The following is a 15,176-nucleotide window of genomic DNA, read 5'->3' on the forward strand; positions in this document are numbered from 1 at the left end:
TTCATCTGACCTTTACACATCTGAATTTGCAACACTTTTTATACTGAAATACTGAAGTTACTGTAAATGAGGTCTCAGAGTATTACACCAAATCTGGTTCATTTCAAAAGATATGCAGAGGTCATATGATTTTTAGCCGCTACATAAAAGTACACAGAGTCACAGACTCGGTGTACAAAAGTTACACAATAAGTTTGACAAATTTCTATCTCTCCTGTCCTGAGTATATTTTTGTCTGTGGGGAGGAGGAAGGGAGTTTTAATATATTAATGGCTCTACAACAATGACTGTTTTCACAAGTACAATCACATGGTATGCATGGCCTATTTTCCTTTTTTTATCTCATTCATTCAGTATAATATACTGCAGGCCTATTCAACTGGCGGCCTGCGGGCCAAATTTGACATTTTTAGTGGCCTGCATGAGGTTGTCAGTTGTCTAGGGGGCTGTTTACATCAAACACGTTTTGTGTCTGTTCATGCTGTTTTTCAATTGTTTTCCTATGTTAACTTGCGCTAAACAGACGTCACGCCCTGTCTTGGTGTTTTTACAGTGTCTCATGCATGTGCACCACGTTTTTATACGCTTTTAGAGGCTGCGCTACAAATAATCATTATCCATCATTTTAACGGAAGGAGAAGATTAATGATGTAAAATCATGGATGACTGACAAGTGTGAGTTTGGAGCAACAGAAAAGTTATAATTAATTTGGTCAAGAAATTTGAAAAGTCAAAAGTTTTTAGTATCAGTCTGATTTACTCTTTCTGTAATGGATAAATTTTGAAAGCAATTTTTTTTTTTTTTTTTTGTCACAAGTTACCTGTATTTTTTCCCCCAGAATTTCCTGTAAATATAAATATGACAAGAAACATGGTTTTGTTGAGAAAGATGGACACATACCATTTTGTCAATTATTCCAGTTTCAGTCACTGTTACTAAAATCGCTTATTCACTTTCCCTAAAGCGTGAGTCTGCAAGCAACACATAACATAATCTTCCGGAAGAGAGGACAGAACATGATAGAGTCCTGCACTTCACACTGACCTCCAAGGTGCACTATGAACAAGTGTGAAAAAACACACCACAGGTGCTAGTACAGGAAGACAGGATCAAGCCCTAACCATCTTCCAATTACAACAGACCTGCAAGTGATAGAGTCTAGCACCAATATTGTGTCTATTAAAATCCTACACCTACATTCACCTGTTACTAATCCTGTTCACTCCTCACTAAAACATGAAAAACAGTGTGGGAAATGTCAGAGGATACTGCAAGTTATCAAACATTTTTAGAAACAAAACACCTTAAAGTATGTATAATAAAATAATAATAACATGCAGTCTAGCGGCCAAGTGCTACAATCTGATAAAACATATTCTATCTGTTTAACTAAAGAAAATTCACATTATTACCTAATTCTGCATTGCCAGACTTTTGATTTGCGACATAAAGTTTGGTCCACATTCCAGCTTATTCTAGTCTAGATTCACCCACTTGACTGATGAGACTGCCTGACTGACATGTCAAGTGACCAATCTTTCACAAGTCATATTCGTTTTTTTTTTTTTTTCGTTTTTTTTGCTTTTATGTGCCGGGTTTATCTGAAATAAAAATAATTACAGAAAGCAAATAACTGTATGTCAGACCCTTTGAATGGTTGTCCAGAAACAGCTGATCACACTGTGAATTTGGCAACAACAGATCGTATTTTGCTGATGAAATTGGTCTGTGCTTACTGAAATTTTAATCACTACTCCCCAGTGGCTGAAGCTGTAAGTGATGTTGAACATATGTGCACGTGTGAGCTCCAGTTTCAGGTTGAAATGTCCACAGAATACCGGGAAATGCGAGTTGTATTTTTAGTTGTTAATCGTGTAATACCCAACCTTAAACCTAAATGTCAGTGGTGCAAAAATTTAATTATAGAGCGAAAACGCAATCTACGAATTGCACTCACCACTGTTTATGTGAACATGATAATTTTCTGGTTCCTCAGATTTAATTAATTAAGACTTTGTGATCTGAATTTCAGATGTCCAAATGTAATAAAGTAAGGGTTATTTTTATGACTCCAAAAACAAAGCAGTTTATGCAGAAATATACAGTCCTGCTCATGGAAATCTAGTTGCTACTAGGCAACTCAAACAAAACTCTGAATGTCTTTCAAAGACGCCACTAATCCCGCCAGGGCAGCCTTATGACGAAAAAGTCACCGTAACGACTTTTTCCTTGCACCATCAAAAAGTAATTGTCATGCCGTTCTTACCTCAGTTCGAATGATTCCATCACAGGCTCGGAAATCTTTGGATTTATTGTGCATATTTAACTCCAATCTGTTTCATTATATATATAAATGTGAGTAAAGTTGCATTATACTATTATATTGATATATAAGAAGTTCTTACGCAACCCCATTCCTAAACCTAACCACTTATAAACAACATAAAACATGTAGCAAGCATGAAAATGGTCCTAAAAAAGTGCCTGATGTGGTCTTCTGCTGTTGTAGCCCATTTGCCTCAAGGTTTGACATGTTGTGCGTTCTGAGATGCTATTCTGCTCTCTACAATTGTACAGAGGGGATATCCGAGTTACTGTAGCCTTTCTGTCAGCTCGAACCAGTCTGGCCATTTTCCGTTGACCTATCTCATCAACAAGGTGTTTCCGTCCGCAGAACTGCCGCTTGCTAGATGTTTTTTTGTTTTTGCCACCATTCTGAGTAATCTCTAGAGACTGTTGTACGTGAAAATCCCAGGAGATCAGCAGTTACAGAAATACTCAAACCAGCCCATCTGGCACAAAGATTCATGCCATGGTCAAAATCACTGAGATCACATTTTTTCCCCATTCTGATGGTTGTTGTGTACGTTAACTTAAGCTCCTGACCCATATTTGCATGATTTTATGCATTGCACTGCTGCTACACAATTGGCTGATTAGATAATTGCATGAATAAGTAGGTGTACAGGTGTTCCTAATAAAGTGCTCAGTGAGTGCAGATATTTTTGAACACCTAACCCTACCCCTACGCCTAAACCTAACCATGTCCACGATACTTTGCACACAAGTCAGTAAGAGCTTATCTGCAAGAAAGCTTTTATTTACAACCAGTTTTTCAAGTGCTTTAACCTGCAAGACTCTGCTACTGTGTCTGTCTCAAGAATAAACACACCAAGCCTACAAGTGCCACCTGTAGTGTATCAGCCGGTAATTTTAAAGCTCTTGCTTTTATAAATGGCCTCCAAAGTAGTGTTTAGTGATTAAATGTGGAGACCTTTAGACAGAAAACATGTCTCAGGAACCATTTTTCCATGTTCCTGTACCTGGTGTCTGGTTTATTCAATCTTGTTGTCATTGACTTACAAGGGCAGGGCAAATCCGTGGTTTGTTGAAAGTACAAACAGGTGGAAGGTCTCATGTAACCACTAGGAAAAAGATTTTAAAGCCTTATTTGTACATAAATAGATACAATCTGTAGATATTATGTGTACTCATAAAAGGCCAAGATAAGGACAACACCTTAAGAACTACATTATAATTTGCAGTACCTTGCATCGTTCTCTATGCTGTGGCAGTCTGATTTCATGAACATTACGTAACCGTGACAACATTTTTGCAAAACTAAATTATGTGCTTTATTACAAGTTTTGCTGCAGTTTCCCAGTGAAATGTCAAGTGCGGGGTGCCAAAAGCGAGTGAAATGGTGTCATAATCAGACAAGGTTTTTATGATGAATATTACATGGAGGTTTTAATAGGTCAAACGTATCTCACTAACCTAAAACTTTAACCTAAACATGAAAAGCAACCACGTCATTTCGTGTCACTTCTATGACACGAAATGACTTTAAGCACTTCTATGGGGCTCAAGCCTCAGTCTTCTTAGTCCAAAGTCAAACACTCTATCAGGTGAACTAACGTGCAAGTTAATAGGGAATAGATAGGGAAATACCTGCTGATATTCTGAATCTTGTTTAACAGTGACGCTTGCTATTACCTGTATGGTGCCAAATTTATTGTGAGAATGGACAACAATCCCCTCACATATGTGTTGACAACAGCAAAACTTAATGCTATTGGCCATAGATGGTTAGCTGCCTTGACTACTTACAACTTCAATGCACAGTACAAACCTGGAAACAGCATTGCTATTGTTTATACTTAGGGTTAGCAAACCCCTAAATATGTCTAGAAATTAGATGGAAGTGGCACTACTATACAGTATATCCAAATCAGAGAGCAATGAGCAAAATACAGTCACCCTTTTGCCTGAAAAAATCAATAAGTTGTGTGATAGGTGCAGTGGTAGATCTTAAGGCTACAGCCTTTGTTCATCATGTCTTTGGAATGACAAATAAGGAGGAGTGTCATTCAAGAGCAGAATGTGTGTCAAAGCAGGACAAGGTCTCAATCCACTAATGATGTGTTGGGACAACAAACCTTCTTGTAACCATCTGTTGTTGCCCCTACGTCCTTTCGCAAGTGTTTTTCATGCCTGACTTCTTTGGAATACGTGTGAAATAAAAGGTGTGAAATGAGCAGGACTGTGCAAGTAAAAGAGGTGTACTCAATTCATCAGAACATTAAGACTTTTTGTGTTACAGTAGAATTAGCAGTGGATCACTGCCATTTTTACTCGCACATTCATCAAAGAGCAAACACTGACATTGAAAAAAAAAAATCACCCGCTTTTCAAACGCTGGAGAAAATGAATGACTTTGTGTGTTGGTGAAAGCTATAGTGACTATTTGGGTGTAAATAGCAATTCATGTGGGCTTTCAAAAGAAAACTCAAGAGAAATTAAGGCAAGTTATTACATAATCAAGAGCCACAGGAGTTTGTATATTCTAGTGCTGCCTGCAGTTTAGAAAGATGATGAATAGTTGGGAGGGAATGGATTTTTCTGACTTAATCCTTCTTCAAAAGCTGCAAGCCTGCAGCTTCTTTTTTCTAATATAAGTGCAAATAAATATTATATGAGATTTATTAGTGTTGGTGAAAATGCTGTTAAAATATAAATGGTGGCCAGTTAGCTGTGGACTTTCTTTCCATTTCGAGCAACCTAAATGTATCCTAAAAATACATTCACAATAATTACCTGGACATGAAAAATATATCTTTTTATTATATTGTATATACAATATATACTGTATATTTTAGCTTCAAAGCAGCCAACCGTTTAAAGGGACAGTTCAACCAAAAATGGAAATTCTCTCATCATTTACTCACCCTCATGCCATTCCAGATGTGTATGACTTACTTTCTCCTGCTGAACGCAAACAAAGATTTTTAGAAGAATATTTCAGCTCTGTAAGTCCATACAATGCAAGTCAACAAGTTCCAAAAATTTGAAGCTCAAAAAAGTACATAAAGGCAGCATTAAAGTAATCCATTTGACTCCAGTGGTTTAATCCATGCCTTCAGAAGAAATATGATAGGTGTGGGTGACAAACAGATCAATAGTTAAGTCATTTTTTTACTATAAACTATTCTCCCTGCCCAGTAGGTGGTGATATGCACAAAGAATGTGCCAAAAGCAAAAGAAGAAGAACTCTTAGGAGAGAAGAGCACTTAGGAGGACTGACTGAAAGTGGAGATTTATAGTAAAAAAGGACTTAAATATGAATATATTTCTCATCCACACCTATCATACTGCTTCTGAAGATATGGATTTAACCACTAGAGTTGTATGGATTACTTTTATGCTGCCTTTATGTGCTTTTTGGAGCTTCAAAGTTTTGGACCCTGTTGACTTGCATGGCATGGACCTACAGAGCTGTAATATTCTTAAAATCTTTGCTTGTGTTCAGAAAAGAAAGACAGTCATAGACATCTGGGATGGCATGAGGGTGAGTAAATGAGATAATTTTCCTTTTTTGGTAAACTATCCCTTTCTGTATTTAAAAGGCTATTTGATCCAAAAATTACTCACTCAAAGCTGAATAAATTGTTTTTTTTCTTTGGTGGAACACAAAAGCAGAATTAAGCAGAATTTTATGCACTGACAGCCTCAGTCACCTTTCACTTTCATTGCATCATTTTTCCATATCATTCTGCCTCAACTTCTCCTTTTGTGTTACACGGAAGAAATAAAATCATTGATATATATAAAAACAAAATGAAAGTTAGTAAATGATGACAGAACTTTCATGTTTGGGTAAACTTTCTCTTTAAGCATGAACCTTCATAGATCAAAATGTTTTGAATGAATCTTAAGAAACCATTTCAGTCAAGTGTTTCCAGATTTCTGACCGGAAGCAACTCGATTCCATTATTCCATTATTTTTAGCTGTTTAGAAAGTCATTTCACAGTAAGATTATATGCAGCTTTTTGAATATGTTAAGTGAACGCACCTACTGGCTGACCCTAAACTTGCTATAAACACACCATAGGCCATCTGTTCCACATTGTGACACACTTGTTACTGCCCACCCCCCTTGTTTGGGGGGCAAATGGCCACCTCGCGTTCAGCCTGTCAATTAAATCCTTTCTCTATCTGGCCCAACCACCTGATAGACATGTGAGCCCTACCATTTCCATCCCTGTCACCCCCTTCCACAGGATATACAATATCAGCCCCCACAGCTGGACCACGTGGACCCATGAATTAGACAACAGTCTGACATAGCCACAGCACGCTCAGTATCTAATCAGTGAGCAGCAGAAATGAGGCGGAATGATAGGCATGAATGTAAACGTAATCAGACTATGGTTATGTTATAAGTAAATAAGTTTAAAAGAAAAGTAAAAAATTCATGTTTATATAATCAGACTATGGCCAAGTAAAAAAAATTTTTCTCCCCTCTTCTCCCCAATTTGGAATGCCCAGTTCCCAATGCACTCTAGGTCCTCGTGGTGGAGGATAAGTAAACATATTTTAATCTAATTTTTCAATAGTGAGCACTGAGCTTGCAAGATAACGCTGTATTATCTGACAAATACAATTTTGCCTTTGAAATAAGCTTGAAACATTGCAAAGTAAATAAATGCACTCAAGAGCTACAGTAATGCAGTTTCTTTACAGCTACATTCCTTTTTCTATTTTATGCTCTACAAATGTAATATGGCCTCTAATATGGCCTGTTTCCAATTATATAGGAATTGTGATTAGAAGGTGTTTGTTTTGGCACATTTAACTATACTAGCCAGCCAGTTGGTTGGCAACAGTACCTTTATTATATATCCAAACTAAGAAACTGAGAAAGAAGCCAACAGAGCATAATGTTCCATCGGTTTCCACTCTTCTTATGCCAGTGGATTCTAAAAGGGATGAATCAGATTTGATAAAGCAAAAATGGTACATTATTGCGATTAAAAAGGTATCATAAGGCTCTTTCCCACCAACAGTCCCGGTACTTTTCCCTGAGTAATTTTTTAGATGAAAACTATGAGGAACAAGGAGACTTTTCATCTTTTGCATTCGCATTCTCAAAAGTAACACCCGTAGTGACATCATCTAGCATCGAACATTTTCTTTTCACGCTGTTGGCACATGCGATTCAATAACAACAACAACACTGACACCAGGATCAGAGCTACACTTTTGTTAGGGCTGTTTTATACGACCTTTGGGTGCATCTGAAAAGGTAGGCAGCTGCCTAATCAGTTAATGGTTTAAATGATAGCGTTTTTGGATTAATTAAACTCTTAAGGAAACTGGTCTCTGAACAGTTTGAAAAGCACATTATTTTTTATCCTACCTCATTATACAGCCTCCGAATCAGCATTTTCTCATTTTCAGACATAGCCTATGTCTTCAGGTTACAGTTTTAGATTGGCTATAAATCTATTTATCAACACAATCTTTTACAATAAAGGCTTTAATGACTCAACATAAATTTCTGTACTGAAATACTCATTTACTCAAAAAAAGACATCTTGATACAAGTTAACCATGCAGTAACAGGCACGAAGAACTTCCCTCATGTAAACTAGATTTCATGACTGTTTAGTTTATAATAGAGTTCAATTAACCACTCTTGATAAACATCTGATTATTTAAATCTGTCATCCCAAGACAAATTTGATGTAGTAATCCAGAAATTGCTTTATTTTCTGTATAGTCACATACAAACAGTACAGATGTGATGAAAACTCAAAGCATGTCTCCTAATGGAAAAACACACACACATATTTGTGAAACAGATGATCCTCTTTGGATACTTTGTTGGTTATATGTTATTTATGTTAAGGAAATTGTAAAATCAGTGCAATCCTCTGAGTAGCAGGCTATCAGCTAAAAGTTTGTTTACAAATGGCGGCTGCGGACTCCTCACATTTCTCAAAGCTATTTGTGCATCATAGGATTTTGACCAATCACAGGCTGCAGCACCTCCAATAATGTCCCTTAAAACAGCTATGAGGAACTATAGTTCCTCAGATGTGAAAGTAATGAAAAGTTCTAGTTATTGTACCGACATTTTTGCTAAATGATTTTTACGCGGCAGTTTCCAAGGGAAATCCTGATGAAAACTCTAGAGGTGCTACATAAACGACAACTTTTAATTGCTTTCAAACAAATCACAAGTAAATTGACAAATTATCCATTTTTTATAAACTCTTACTTTTTGCCCTGTTCCTCACACAATGCTATATTACGACATGTAAACACTTTTAATATAGTGCATGACTTGTAGACAATATGTTTTAATGTTTGCATTACATAACAACTACATTTACAAGCTTGTTCGAATGCAATCAAATTACACAGGTAGCTTAACTGACAGAGCACTGCACTTGTGATGCAAAGGACCAGGGTATAAATCCTGAACCGTGTGTGAGTCGACAAAATTAAGAGCTTGCTACACAATCGTGCTTTTCATTTTAAATTAGCTTTTTATGACACTATAGGTTTGGTTTAGGTTTAAGGTTTAGGGTAGGGATGTAGGTTTTGTTTATTTAAAACTCAAAAGAGCATTAACCTTAAAATCCTTGTATGTTTGGTAGGACATTTAAATCGCTTTCAGCACCGCACAGTGAAAATTTCACCTCTGACCTGTCCCAATACGTGTAAGATGCCACATGATATCATTTGGCAAAAATGTCTCCACAGTCACGTAATTTTCATGAGATCAGGCTGTTAAAACCCCTATAAAATGGCCAAAAAAAAAATACAAAAAAAAATTCCCCCTGTGTGTATGTATTTCCTACTGAATCAGGAATTTGAGTCATCAATATTTGTGGTCCCATTGCCCAAGAAAAAAAGACAATTTTTAATTTTATATGCGTATATCAGCTAAAAGTTTCTTTTGTCAACTTTTAGTCACACACTACCATTTGGCTTCAAAGCTAACAGACATGGACTAAAGGCAACCATTTTGATTTCATGGGGTCCTTAACACAGATAAGAGCTATTTCTAGACATGCAGTGAATGGGCAGAAATGAAGCCAAGCTCTGTGGGTTAAGTAGGTCTTATCCTTGATCTACCCTCACTTCAGCCATTGCTAAAGAGAGATCGTTGTGTGAGGCACTATAGTCAATCCCATTAGCTGCGCTGAGTCTCAAAGAAAAGCCTGTCAGGTTGTCACAGAGCAGCGAGCCATCATCAGTGGTCACGAGCCACAGTCACCATGGCAGCTCTCGACCACCAAACGACTATTTACCAACGTAATTAAGCAAGGCATACTGGTAGAAACATTTTCAGATCTTTCAAGAGGATTAGCTCAATGAGCTCACAACAGGCAGCAAATGGCACATTCTAAGGTGAGACGAGCTGACGGAAAATGAACTGCAGGATAAAGGGTTGCTGAGGAATGTCTTTCTCAGATAAAACTGTGTGGGCTAAACATGTCCACAGTGAAAGGCTGGGGGCTAGAGGTCTGGGAAAGTCACAAAACATCTGCTCTGGCCATTCACAGGATTAACAAGCATCCTTTTTACAAAAAAGAAAGACAACATGTCCTGAAAGCACAAAGAAAGACTCCAAGTACTGTTGACAGTGCTGTGAGCAGAGTTAGTGCCTCCTCAAGCTACATTCACATTACAAGCCTTAATGCTCAGTTCCAATTCCATGCTCAGATTCAATATTTTGCCATATTTGCGAATACATCAAGTAAAAAGCAGAAAATAGCTGAAAAATTGCTCATCTCTAATTTGGAACCCTGTGAGTTTTTTTCAAGTAAAGTGCTACTGGCACTGAATGACGACAATAGTGATATGCACCTGCACAGTGATGAATGGTAACAGAAACACATGAATTACGGTCTATCTAGGATCATATATATCAAATTATGCCAAATCGGATTTGAAATGTCTGTTTTTGTGTTGATATGGTTAAGAATCAGATCTGTGTTTCATGTAGGCAGGGGTGTAGATTCTGAGGGGAATCAATAATCAAAACATGCAAGTACAACACCCAACCCCCCCCATTATTTATACCACGATCAATGTAAACATGGATAAATGCTTCACACTGCAACCTCCCCAGTGTTCAGCCAAATCTACACCCTTGCATGTAGGAACATATGCCACTTCCAACCTGTAGTGTGAACATAGTATATAAGGGGCCGTTCAGATCGAACGCATTATTGTGTTTAGAAATAAATCTAGACACAGTGCAACGAATAGAATAAAAGGCATGTGTCTCGAGACATGTTTTTATAACTTGAAGTTCTTTTTAACTTGACACAATTTCTATAAAATGCAGCACTCCTGTGCGAAGTGCTGAAAAAAAAAACATTTAGATACGGCATGATGTTCAAATATGTCCGACTCTAGCACATATTTATTTAGAAAAACAGCTGAAAAAAGCACAGAATGACACAAAAACATGTTTGGTATGGATGGCCCCTAACTTTTTGTATGCTGGCGTCAGTGTTGGGTGTATCCGATTACAAAGTAATACGTTACTGTAATCAAATTAATTTTAAGTGAAACTTGTAACAGATTACATTTTCAATTCTTGTAATCAGATTAGTTACTGACTTGTGCTAAAGTAATATGTATAATATATTTTAAATATGAATTCATATGTACGTCTGTTAGCGTTTCTGTGACAGCTGAAGCTTGTGTGACAATGAATGAGAAGGAAATATCTACATTTAGAATTTGAGAGGAAAACCAAAAAGTTTTCTAAGAAAAGAGATTTAGAAAGTAACTAACTAAGTAAAATCATTTTTAGTTGAAGTAATTAGTCATTTGTAGTGGATTACTTATTTTGAGTAATTTACCCAACATTGGCTGGCATAGAGTTTTTACTTGAAGACTATATGACCCCAGAAATCAGCCTGGTAGCTCATTTTAGAAGCTATATAGCATGTGATCTTATTTCAAATGGTAGCCTGGTAGAATGTTTGAACCAGTGAGCATTACTCGGTTTACCTGGGCATTTAAATTAAAAGTTTTGGTGCACAAAACAGATATAAAGTAAGAAAGATGAGGACCCAGATGATCTGAGTGATCAGATCTCTAAGAAAGTTAATTTACTGTGACATTGTAGAGACCTTAAACATACATGTAATAAACTGGTGAAAAGTTCAGGCTTTTTTTTTTTCTTTTTTTTTTTTTTTTTTTTTGCCTGAGGTGAAAAATATAGTGTAACCTTTCTATATTTAACACTGATAGAGAAAGAACATAGCACAACCTTGAGTCTGCTATTACTGGTTTGTGCTTTGCTCCTAAATCACACTATTGACTTAAGATGTGATTGGATGAAATCGTGTGCGAGGTGGAGATTAATGCATTTGTAGTGTGTCATTCTGCAGCATAATGACATCTGACTTTTAGGTGAACCACTGCCTTGATGAGACTACAATGTCACATGCTGATGAGAACAATCTACTGCTTTGTAAAATAATAAATTACATCAGTGTTACTATCATTTGTGGAATAAATTACATCAGTGTTACTATCATGCAGAATGCATCTGATAACTAATAGTGAAAAGATAACTATGACAATACATTCATCCGTTTATCACAGGGCAATACAAGATCAGTTAGTTTCAGTCACTGTACAACCCCCAGCCATTCTCAATGTTTATCATGTAATATTTTTGTTATGTTAATAACACCCTTCCTCATATACTCCACCTTCTCTTCATCATCATAGCATCGTGACAATACAGGATCCCTAGTTAAAATACCGGCTCTGGTCCGTCCTGCAAGATCTATTTTTATTGGCTGACCTGTTGACCATAGATAAAGTGAACTAATTCACATCTCTGCACTACACTCACAAAAATATAATCAATGATAATCAGAGTTTCCCCCAAATATCACAGTAACTACAATAAAACTATGTAACTTGGTATTAGCCACCAAGGTCATAAAAAGACATTAAACAAAATGACAACAATTATGAACACTACTGCACTTAATTAATTGATGTTTCAATTAACCTACTTAATGAAAATTTGTCCAGATACAAAAATATTTCAGTTGATAAGATTAGCTATCCCAGATAGCACACAAAAATCTCCGAGCTGTCTGTTTTAGATCTTTTCATCTGGAAAGCATCACAATCTAATTATCATCTGCTAAACATCTTAAAAAGCTCAGATTTACAAACATTCTAAATCATAAACGTCTGCTTAATGTCTTATTGACATCCAAGACATACTTATTGACATACATCTTACAGACGTATTGCAGATGAGCAAACAACATAAAAATAAGTCTTCCAGATGTAATCACACATAAAATAGACATCTGGGTGATGCACGTGTGCTATAAGGGATAACACACTTTACACTGCTTGCAAGCACACTCAAAAAATAGCTCTTTGGCTGAACTTGATTGATAGTGGTTCCATGTGTTTAAAATGAGTATTCTTAACTTAAAATTACCATGCTATCTCAGCACAAACTCTTTGTGTAGAAAGAATCTAGTTGAATTGGGTAAACCCAACCAAATTAGGTGTGTCACTGTAACTCAAATAAACCTGTTTTATTTCTTTGTGTACTAACTAGTGAAAGTTAATGTTAGCATGCTAAATACATGCTGTTTAGATGATGGGAAATGGAAATCCAACCCCCCCCCCCCCCAGTTTCATCAATGTTACATTAACACCACACAAAGTATTCATGTAGTCCCAACTCAGATTAATTAAGTAAACTTCCATTTTGCACATTTAAAGAAATCAAGCTGTGACAAAATGTTATAGAATTGTGTTGCTTTAGTTTGTTTTAATTAGGTAAACTGACCAAGCAGCAAAAAAAAAAAAAAATTAAAAAAAATGTAACAGGTGTTTTCGCATACTTTGACATACCTGCAGTTCACACCAAGCAACCTCCACAGTGGTCTCCGTATCCAAGCCCTTGTAGACGGTCTTAAAGGACCCCCTTCCGATCTCAATGTTGAATTTCAGGAACCTTCCGTCAGGTGAGGTCGCCACAGCTTTCGTCTCAACCTCATCCTTTTCCTCCTGCTCGCGTTTACTCTCAAACAGTGCCCGTGACAAAACAAGCTTCTTCTGCGTGCTTTCATCGGAGGATTCAGAGCTGGCGTCGAGATCCTGAACGCTGGGCTCCTCGGCGGTCCAGGTCTCAGCTGCTTGCGGGTCCGAGTTTTGGGTCTCAGGTGAAGAGCTGGAGACAGGTGACACCGGGGGAGAAGAGTCTGTCTTTTTCTCCTCGTTGATACTTTCTGATAAAATATTGTCGGCTGACCACGAGAGAGTTTTTGTGAGAGGGGCGATGCTCTCCTGAGACACTATATCCATGGTGTGAAGTTTGTTCAACCTGTAGGCATGTCTCCTAGAGTTTGCCGAGTGTCTCCTACGTCTTGGCGGTAGGCGCGCTGGGAAAAAGGAGTCAGCGTCGAAACCTGCAGGTAACTTAGGGAAGCCAACACCAGCCATGTCAACGTCAGCCTGTGACATTGTAGTAGACATCTTTGCAGTTTAGATCGCAGGTTATTGCATTACAAATCAGCGTCACTGTATTCAAACAGTTCTTCATAACAGATCTCCATGAATATCAGTTTATTTTTGGTCTAATAATAATAATAACATCCGAAACATAATAACACTTCCAGAACGAACTTCTACAGGTATAATACAATTAAACGAAAATTCAGCGCGAATAACTATGTAATAAATTCGATCGCTAGGTATAGTGAATGATTAAACGGTTAATAATAATCGTCAGTGCGAATATAAAATGAGTTCGTTCTCAGCGTAATGTTACGCAAGCGAGTAATCGAACGTTTGATAATTCGACATTTTGACTATCGTCGTTTGACGTTCAAGCGTCTCCACTGAGCGCACGCAGTGTTGCCTTCGCTTTCTCAGCGCAAGTGTCTAGAGCGCTGCTCTGCTGTTCTGGTTGCTCCTCCCTGTGGATAAACACCTTAGTAAATTACTCGGTCAGAGGGACCACTTACGGACTTCAGCTGTGAACTTTAGTGCACTCACAGGTTGTATCTTGGTTCACAACAATGCTATTAGTGCAACCCCTCACGTCTCAAACAAACACCAGTTATGAGTCACTTTGTGTTTCCTCATAATGACTTTTTTATATGTTGCAAGATCATTACAATGTCACTAGCCCGGGGATCACGAAATCTTTCAAATCACGAAACAGTAGGGAAATAGTAGGCTACTGCTTTATGAAACTGAAAAGTATCACTGTATAAAACAAACTGAACAGATTGCATTATTTCTGAGGGGTGTCTCAAGGACTGATTTAGTAATGACGTTTTTATTTATTAATTTACATCAATTTATGATCACACTTTATATTAGCATTTATGTCACTGTGTAATTACATATATATGTAGGCCTACTGATTAATACTGAACCACATGCACTTATTGTGTAATTAATTTGTGGAGCTGCTCATTATTTACTCATACTGTAAAAAAAGTGGCAATGTGCAATTGTCACCTTAAAATCACCTAAAATTTCTACTTGATGTAACCCTTAAAAATAGCTTTTGTTGGTGTAACCTAATGTGTTCAGGTTAAACTAGTCACATTAAATATGTTCAATAAATAATAAATAAAACAAAATACAATACAGTAATATTTGACCAGATTATTTAGATGTAACCACATGAAGCACATTATTAGGTAACCTGACAAAAAAAATGTATGATGCACTTTTATTATTAATACTATAATATTTAATAATACTAACATCTAGTAGCCTACTATAGTAACATGTAATACAGACACTGTAAAATAAAGTTTCATTGCTGACACTTTACAATAAGGTTCCATTTGATAAAGGGTTAGT

General features: G+C 36.9%; 1 protein-coding gene across 1 annotated transcript in view; it reads right to left on the reverse strand.

Moving 5' to 3' along the window:
* LOC127452222 (serine/threonine-protein kinase WNK4-like) overlaps window positions 1-14,394 on the reverse strand; it is an 89,170-nt gene extending 74,776 nt beyond the window's left edge. The window contains exon 1 of the mRNA XM_051717564.1: window positions 13,209-14,394. Within this exon, the coding sequence (XP_051573524.1) occupies window positions 13,209-13,832 (624 nt within the window). The 5' untranslated portion in view covers window positions 13,833-14,394. The remainder of the gene's footprint in view (window positions 1-13,208) is intronic.
* Between the last annotated feature and the right edge of the window lie 782 nt (window positions 14,395-15,176).

This window comes from Myxocyprinus asiaticus, chromosome 14 (genome assembly GCF_019703515.2).
Source record: "Myxocyprinus asiaticus isolate MX2 ecotype Aquarium Trade chromosome 14, UBuf_Myxa_2, whole genome shotgun sequence".
In the NCBI taxonomy this organism is placed as follows: Eukaryota; Metazoa; Chordata; class Actinopteri; order Cypriniformes; family Catostomidae; genus Myxocyprinus; species Myxocyprinus asiaticus.